This window comes from Amaranthus tricolor, chromosome 9 (assembly GCF_026212465.1).
Source record: "Amaranthus tricolor cultivar Red isolate AtriRed21 chromosome 9, ASM2621246v1, whole genome shotgun sequence".
In the NCBI taxonomy this organism is placed as follows: domain Eukaryota; kingdom Viridiplantae; phylum Streptophyta; class Magnoliopsida; order Caryophyllales; family Amaranthaceae; genus Amaranthus; species Amaranthus tricolor.
In genome coordinates this window covers 7,489,709-7,497,755 of record NC_080055.1, presented here as the reverse complement: position 1 = coordinate 7,497,755, position 8,047 = coordinate 7,489,709, and the positions used below count along the sequence as shown (strand labels likewise).

Genomic DNA, 8,047 nt, shown 5'->3' with positions numbered 1-8,047 from the left:
ATTTTAAGGGTTTTTTAAGCGTTTTTGGCACTTTTGCGCATAAAGTAGCTCAAACTCTGTTTGTTTTGCACGAAACATGGCAGACAACACTATTTAGTATATATTATTGTGTTGAAGTGGTTAGAATTTTAAATTATAGTCATATGCTAGAAATTACGTGTTAAGTTAGGATTTTAAAGGTTTTTTAAGCGTTTTTGGTACTTTTGCGCATAAAGTAGCGTAAACTTGGTTTGTTTTGCACGAAACTTGGCAGACAAAACTATTTGGTATATATTATTGCGTTGATGTTTTTATAATTGTAAATTATACTCATATGCTAGAAATTACGTGTTAAGTTGCGATTTTAAGGGTTTTTAAGCTTTTTTTGCACGTTTGCGTATAAAGTAGCTCAAACTTGGTATGTTTTGCACTAAACTTGGCACACAATATATTATTGTGCTGAAGTGGTTAGAATTGAAAATCATAGTCACATGCTAGAAATTACGCGTTAAGTTATATTTTTAAGGGTTTTTTAATCGTTTTTGGAACTTTTGCACATATAATAGCTTAAACATTGTTTGTTTTACACGAAACATCGCACACAACACTATTTGGTATATGTTATTGTGTTGAAGTGGTTAGAATTTAAAATTATAGTCATATGCTAAAATTTACGTGTTAAGTTTCGATTTAAACGGTTTTTAACCATTTTTTGCACCATAGCGCATAAAGTAGCTCAAACTTATTTTGTTTTGAACGAAACTTGGCACACAATACTATTTGGTATATATTATTGCGTTGAAGTGGTTAGAATTCTAAATCATAGTCATATGTTAGAAATTACGTGTTAAGTAGCGAATTTAAGTGTTTTTTAAGATTTTTTTGCACATTTGCGTATAAAGTAGCTCAAACTTGGAATGTTTTTCACGAAACTTGGCACACAACACCTTTTGGTATATATTATTGTGTTTTAGTGGTTAGAATTGAAAATCATAGTCACATGCTAGAAATTACGTGTTATGTTGCAATTTTAAGGGTTTTTGAAGCGTTTTTGGATCTTGTGCACATAAAGTAGCTCAAAAATTTTAGTTTTGCACAAATCTTAGCACACAACACTATTTGCTATATATTATTGTGTTGAAGTGGTTAGAATTGTAAATCATAGTCATATGCTAAAAATTACGTGTTAAGTTGCGATTTTAAGGGATTTTTAAGCGTTTTTGGCACATTTGCGCAAAAAGTAGCTTAAACTTGCTTTGTTTTGCACGAAACTTGACACACAATACTACTTTGTATATATTATTGTGTTGAAGTGGTTAGAATTGAAAATCATAGTCATATGCTAGAAATTAGGTGTTACATTTTAAGGGTTTTTAAGCGTTTTAGGTACATTTGCGCATAAAGTAGCGCAAAATTGGTTTGTTTTGCACGAAACCTTGCACACAACACTATTTTGTATATATTATTGCGTTGAAGTGGTTAGAATTGTGAATCATTGTCATATGCTAGAAATTACGTGTTAAGTTGCGATTTTAATGGTTTTTAAGCTTTTTTTGCACTTTTGCGCATAAAATAGCTCAAACCTGGTATGTTTTGCACGAAACTTCACACACAACACTATTTGGTATATATTATTGTGTTGATGTAGTTAGATTTGAATATTATAGTCATATGCTAGAAATTACGTGTTAAGTTGCGATTTTAAGAGTTTTTTAAGCGTTTTGGGCACTTTTGCGCATAAAGTAGATCAAACTTGGTTTGTTTTGCACGAAACATGGCAGACAAAACTACTTAGTACATATTATTGTGTTGAAGTGGTTAGAATTTTAAATTATAGTCATATGCTAGAAATTACGAGTTAAGTTGCGATTTAAAATGTTTTTTAAGCGTTTTTGGTACTTTTGCGCATAAAGTAGCGCAAACTTGGTTTGTTTTGCACGAAACTTGGCAGACAAAACTATTTGGTATATATTATTGCGTTGAAGTGGTTATAATTTTAAATCATACTCATGTGCTAGAAATTACGTGGTAAGTTGCGATTTTAAAGGTTTTTAAGCTTTTTTTGCACGTTTGCGTATAAAGTAGCTCAAACTTGGTATGTTTTGCACGAAACTTGGCACACAATATATTATTGTGCGGAAGTGGTTAGAATTGAAAATCATAGTCACATGCTAGAAATTACGTGTTAAGTTGTGATTTTACGGGTTTTTTAATCGTTTTTGGAACTTTTGCGCATAAAGTAGCTCAAACATTGTTTGTTTTGCACGAAACTTCGCACACAACACTATTTGGTATATGTTATTGTGTTGAAGTGGTTAGAATTGAAAATCATAGTCATATGCTTGAATTTACGTGTTAAGTTTCTATTTAAAGGATTTTTAACCGTTTTTGGCACCCACTACAAGAAAACTTGTTTTTAGCAACAGAAAAAGTCGTTGCTAAAAACCTGATTTCGTTGCTAAAAATGTTTTTTGCAATGAATTCCATTGTTGCGGGTACAGCCGTAGCTAAAGGTTTTAGCAACGACTATGGTGATTGCAAAAGGTATCTGTTTTTTGCAACGAGATCTATTGTTGCAAAAAAGAATGTCTTTGCAATTGCTTCAAACGTTTTTAGCAACAAAAAAGCTCGTTGCCAAATTTCCTGCATTTTTAGCTACAACAATTTTTGTTGTTAAATTTCTATTTTTCACAAAAATTTAAGTTGTTGCAATACATGATAGTCAATCTTTTGCAACGACTTTACTGTAGGAAAAACAATAAAGTAAAATTTGTTATTAATGTTTTTAACAACAACTATTACCGTTGCAAAAAACATACACATTTTTCGCAACAACTATTACCGTTGCAAAAAAGCTGACACATTTTTCGCAACAACTGTTACCGTTGCAAAAAACCTTCAAACATTTTTCGCAACAACTATTTATCTTTTAAAACAACCTACAAAAACTAGACAATTAAAATAATAAATAATTTAAAACTAACTAAACTAATATCACCGATTATCATTATATATTAATTCGTATCCCAAAATATCACACGTCCCAAATATTATCGTGTGTCAAAAATATACGTAATTCATATACATGTAACGGATTGGATAACCAATTTTGCAACATAATTCTCCAACCATACACAAGTTTTTATGCAAAAATTTTCAAGTGATAGGCACTTTGAAAAAGTCCAAAAATATACCAGTGCACATATAGCTACTTCATAACCCAAAACATCGCGCATCCAAAATGCTTGTAGCTATCACCAACTTCGTCATTGAGTACAAAAAATTTCCAATGAAGATATGTTTCCCTACACCAAATAATTTTGTTAGTTATTAAGAATCAAATGAGCCCTAATATTGAGTATTCACAATCAAACCATACCTACACTTTTTGTTGAGACATAATAAGCAAAGCATTTAGCATGATATTCACTAACAAAAGCATTACGTGTATAGGGAAAGCATTTAGAATTTACCATCAAATTCACAATTGGACTAAAATTTATCAAACAGGTTAAGGTACATATGAATTATGATAAATTTTTGTCATATAAGACCTATAATTTCAAAAGTTTACTTTCTCCTGGATCTTGTACGAGCATCCCAAATTCCCAGGAATAAATGAATTACAATAATCAATATAATTAATCAATCTTGAGATATTGCTAGTATCTATGATTGAATTCAAACAATGAAACAAGCCAATAACAAGTAGCAAAGGGCAATTCAAAACAAATTATATATGCATAAACTAAAGAGGTGCCAAAAGAAAAAGTTAATAGTGTAGCAAGCTATACCGTGATGAAATTGCCAGTGTTCTGACCATCAGCACGGTGATAGTTGTTTATATTATTATTAACACCAGCAGGAACATTCTTAAAATCTACAGGCTGGGAATTAACAACATGCTTTGGTGCATCTTTTACAGCCGGTGCAGCACTAGTATTGGCAGGAGGATTATTAGCCGCTGGCTTAGGAGCCTCTCCACTTCCAAACAAGTAGCCCAATGAACTCTGTCCACCTCCTCTGCTAACACCGCGTCCCATTTCCAACAAACTCCAACTGAATTGATCAATTGTTAACGAAGTTAAAATTCAAAGTAACAAAGGTATAACCACAGCAATCAGAGAGTTTTAGCATAGAAAATCATTAAGGAAACAGACTGACTAATGGCATGGCTGCCAAAGTCAAATTGAGAGGCTATTATGTCACAACAATGAAGCTTGGATCATCATCAATTCATCAACAATGATGACTGCTCTTACAAAACCAAACGGGTCTTACGCTTGTTTACCCCATTTTCATCGGGATATTAGATGAAAGTACTCCACGATGTCAAAAATTGAGTCTATACTTGCAAGACAGATCATCATGATTTACTAGAATACTCTATGGAAAAAATGAATGTCAGTGGAGGGAACATTCATGAGAACCTCTTTCTTAATACCTTGAGATAGCTCTACATCATTTCTTTGCCAAAGGTTAACCAACATTGCACTTATACATATAGGGAAATGTTGCTCCATTTTCATACAAACAACACCAGTACACTACCTATCCAAACAAGCAAGAGAAGCCACATAACAGAGTAGCCTTTACATAAGCCACTGAACCTCCATGTCTACATTGTATTCCATATAATACACAAATTTATTCTTATCCACTATTTCTTGTATCCATTTGTAATTTAATTGTGAGTGCTCACTCATTGTGCTCTCTACTAATAGTTATACTTGTTTCGGAAGCACAAAAGCTGTATTAGACCTCTTGAGGCACTAAGAAACTAATAATAACCCTACTTAATATGATGCCTTATTAAAAACCATATAAAAACTTAGTTAATTTTACCAATTATAAGAGAGAACAGCATATCTACATTTCATCAAATACCTATAGGAATTTCACAAGAAGATCTACATCATTGAAAACTTTATTCTCTCAAAATATAGTAATCATGGAAATTATGAATCTCTTAAATTACTCCTCTCTAATAATGTTTTAAGGAGAAATTTGAGACCTACCTAATTCCTCAAAAATTAAAAATTAATTAAAATTAAAAAAATACTCCTCTTTCTAATTTTTCTTTTTTGATGATTATCAGTCACAATTCTGATTTCCTACGGTTATCATTCGAAAGAAAAGCAACAAATTATCATCAAAAGCATGTCCGCCAAAAGGATCTTATCTCATGATACATTCAATCTTGATTTTACAAATAGAAAATCCAAAAAATTAAATCAACATCAAATACGGAGTACCAATTTTATTCTTTGAAAATCAAAATTAAAAATCCATAGAAAACTAAGTCTATAAACTACAAATGTAAAATATTTGAAAAACATAAGAAAATGGAGTACCTGGGTAGATCTGAAACGGAAGCAAAGGAGCTATGAGAGAGAAAGGGAGACAGAGAGGGAGAACTTAATAGCTTAGAGTAAGAGGAAGAAAGCTAGGAGGCAAAACATAAGAAAACGAGTAAACAACAATCGACAAAACCAACATTCAAAATTAGGGTTCATAAACGATTAAACGTACGGCGTGACGGAGGTGGCCGGTGGCACTAGGGAGGCAGGGACAGCAGCGCCGGAGGTACGACGTCGACGTGGGGAGGCCGGAGGTGAGGCAAGCAGGCAGGAGGCTTGAAGCAGGGAGGAGGTGATTTTGCTATTTCGCGTCGCGTAAGGCTTGGCTTTCTGAAGCAAGCTTTCTCTCTTTCTCCAATTTCCCGTGTATTTGGTTTTCAATTTTTTTTTGCAACGACATTGTTGTTGCAATACATAAAATAATTTTTTGCAACGACTCGTGTTGTTGCGTTACCTAATAATGCTTTATAGCAACGACTGGTATCGTTGCAAAAAACAAATATTAATTATCTCAAAGCCCGCGCTCATTTTTTTTATGGCAACGATTATTTAGCAACAACAACGGATTTTGCAACAATTTGTATTTTTCGCAACGAAAAAAATATAGTCGTTGCTAAAACTTGTTGCTAAAAACAAGTTTTCTTGTAGTGACCATAGCGCATAAAATAGCTCAAACTTGGTATGTATTGCACGAAACATGGCACACAACACTATTTGGTATCTATTATTGCGTTGAAGTGGTTAGAATTCTAAATCATAGTCATATGTTAGAAATTACGTGTTAAGTAGCGAATTTAAGGGTTTTTTAAGAGTTTTTTGCACTTTTGCGTATAAAGTAGCTCAAACTTGGTATGTTATTCAGGTAACTTGGCACACAACACTTTTTGATATATATTATTGTGTTGAAGTGGTTAGAATTGAATATCATAGTCACATGCTAGAAATTACGTGTTATGTTGCTATTTTAAGGGTTTTTTAAGCGTTTTTTGGCACTTTTACACATAAAGTAGCTCAAACTTATTAGTTTTTCACGAATCTTGGCACACAACAATATTAGGTATATATTATTGTGTTGAAGTGGTTAGAATTGTAAATCATTTTCATATGCTAGAAATTACGTGTTATGTTGAGATTTGAAGGGTTTTTAAGCTTTTTTTGCACGTTTGCGTATAAATTAGCTCAAACTTGGTATGTTTTTCACGAAACTTGGCACACAATATATTATTGTGCTGAAGTGGTTCGAATTGAAAATCACAGTCACATGCTACAAATTACGTGTTAAGTTGCGATTTTAAGGGTTTTTTTAAGTGTTTTTGGAACTTTTGCGCATAAAGTAGCTCAAGCATTGTTTGTTTTGCACGAAACTTCGCACACAACACTATTTGGTATATGTTATCGTGTTGAAGTGGTTAGCAATGAAAATCATAGTCATATGTTAGAAATTACGTGTTAAAGTTTCGTTCTTAAGGGTTTTTTAACGTTTTTGGCACCGTAGAGCATAAAATAGCTCAAACTTGGTATGTTTTGCACGAAACCTCACACACAACCCTGTTTGGTATATATTACTGTGTTGAAGTGGTTAGAATTGAACATCATAGTCCTATGCTAGAAATTACGTGTTAAGTTGCGATTTTAAGGGTTTTTTAAGCGTTTTTGGCACTTTTGCGCATAAAGTTGCTCAAACTTGGTTTGTTTTGTACGAAACATGGCAGACAACACTATTTAGTATATATTATTGTGTTGAAGTGGTTAGAATTTTAAATTATAGTCATATGCTAGAAATTACGTGTTACGTTAGAATTTTAAAGGTTTTTTTAAGCGTTTTTGGTACTTTTGCGCATAAAGTAGCGCAAACTTTGTTTGTTTTGCACGAAACTTGGCAGACAAAACTATTTGGTATATATTATTGCGTTGAAGAGGTTATAATTGTGAATCATACTCATATGCTAGAAATTACGTGTTATAAGTTGCGATTTTAAGGGTTTTTAAGCTTTTTTTGCACGTTTGCGTATAAAGTAGTTCAAACCTGGTATGTTTTGCACGAAACTTGGCACACAATATATTATTGTGCTGAAGTGGTCAGAAATGAAAATCATAGTCAGATGCTTGAAATTACGTGTTAAGTTGTGTTTTTGAGGGTTTTTTAATCATTTATTCAACTTTTGCGCATAAAGTAGCTCAAACATTGTTTGTTTTGCACGAAACTTCGCACACAACACTATTTGGTATATGTTATTGTGTTGAAGTGGTTAGAATTGAAAATCATAGTTATATGCAAGAATTTACGTATTAAATTTCGATTTAAAGGATTTTTAACCGTTTTTGGCACCATAGCGCATAAAGTAGCTCAAACTTGGTTTGTTTTGCACGAAACTTGGCACACAACACTATTTGGTATATATTATTGCGTTGAAGTGGTTAGAATTCTAAATCATAGTCATATGTTAGAAATTACGTGTTAAGTAGCGAATTTAAGGGTTTTTTAAGAGTTTTTTGCACTTTTACGTATAAAGTAGCTCAAAATTGGTATGTTTTTCACGAAACTTGGCACACAACACTTTTTGGTATATATTATTGTGTTGAAGTGGTTAGAATTGAAAATCATAGTCACATGCTTGAAATTACGTGTTCTGTTGCGATTTTAAGGGTTTTTTAAGCGTTTTTGGCACTTTTGCATATAAAGTAGCTCAAACTTATTAGTTTTGCAC

The 8,047-nt window shown here is 32.6% G+C and overlaps 1 protein-coding gene across 3 annotated transcripts; it reads right to left on the bottom strand.

Annotated features, from left to right (window-relative positions):
- Nucleotides 1-2,963: 2,963 nt before the first annotated feature.
- LOC130823883 (protein SPIRAL1-like 1) lies at nucleotides 2,964-5,720 on the bottom strand. 3 transcript variants are annotated; one of them, XM_057688705.1, is made up of 4 exons: nucleotides 5,512-5,720; nucleotides 5,334-5,425; nucleotides 3,774-4,038; nucleotides 2,964-3,284 (listed from the first exon to the last, which is right to left on the bottom strand). In XM_057688705.1, the coding sequence occupies exons 3-4, from the start codon at nucleotides 4,020-4,022 to the stop codon at nucleotides 3,246-3,248; spliced, it is 288 nt and encodes a 95-aa protein (XP_057544688.1). In that variant the 5' UTR covers nucleotides 4,023-4,038; nucleotides 5,334-5,425; nucleotides 5,512-5,720; the 3' UTR covers nucleotides 2,964-3,245. The 3 variants fall into 3 exon arrangements, with proteins under 3 accessions (XP_057544688.1, XP_057544689.1, XP_057544687.1); XM_057688706.1 differs by having other exon boundaries at nucleotides 5,334-5,363; XM_057688704.1 differs by lacking the exon at nucleotides 5,334-5,425.
- Between the last annotated feature and the right edge of the window lie 2,327 nt (nucleotides 5,721-8,047).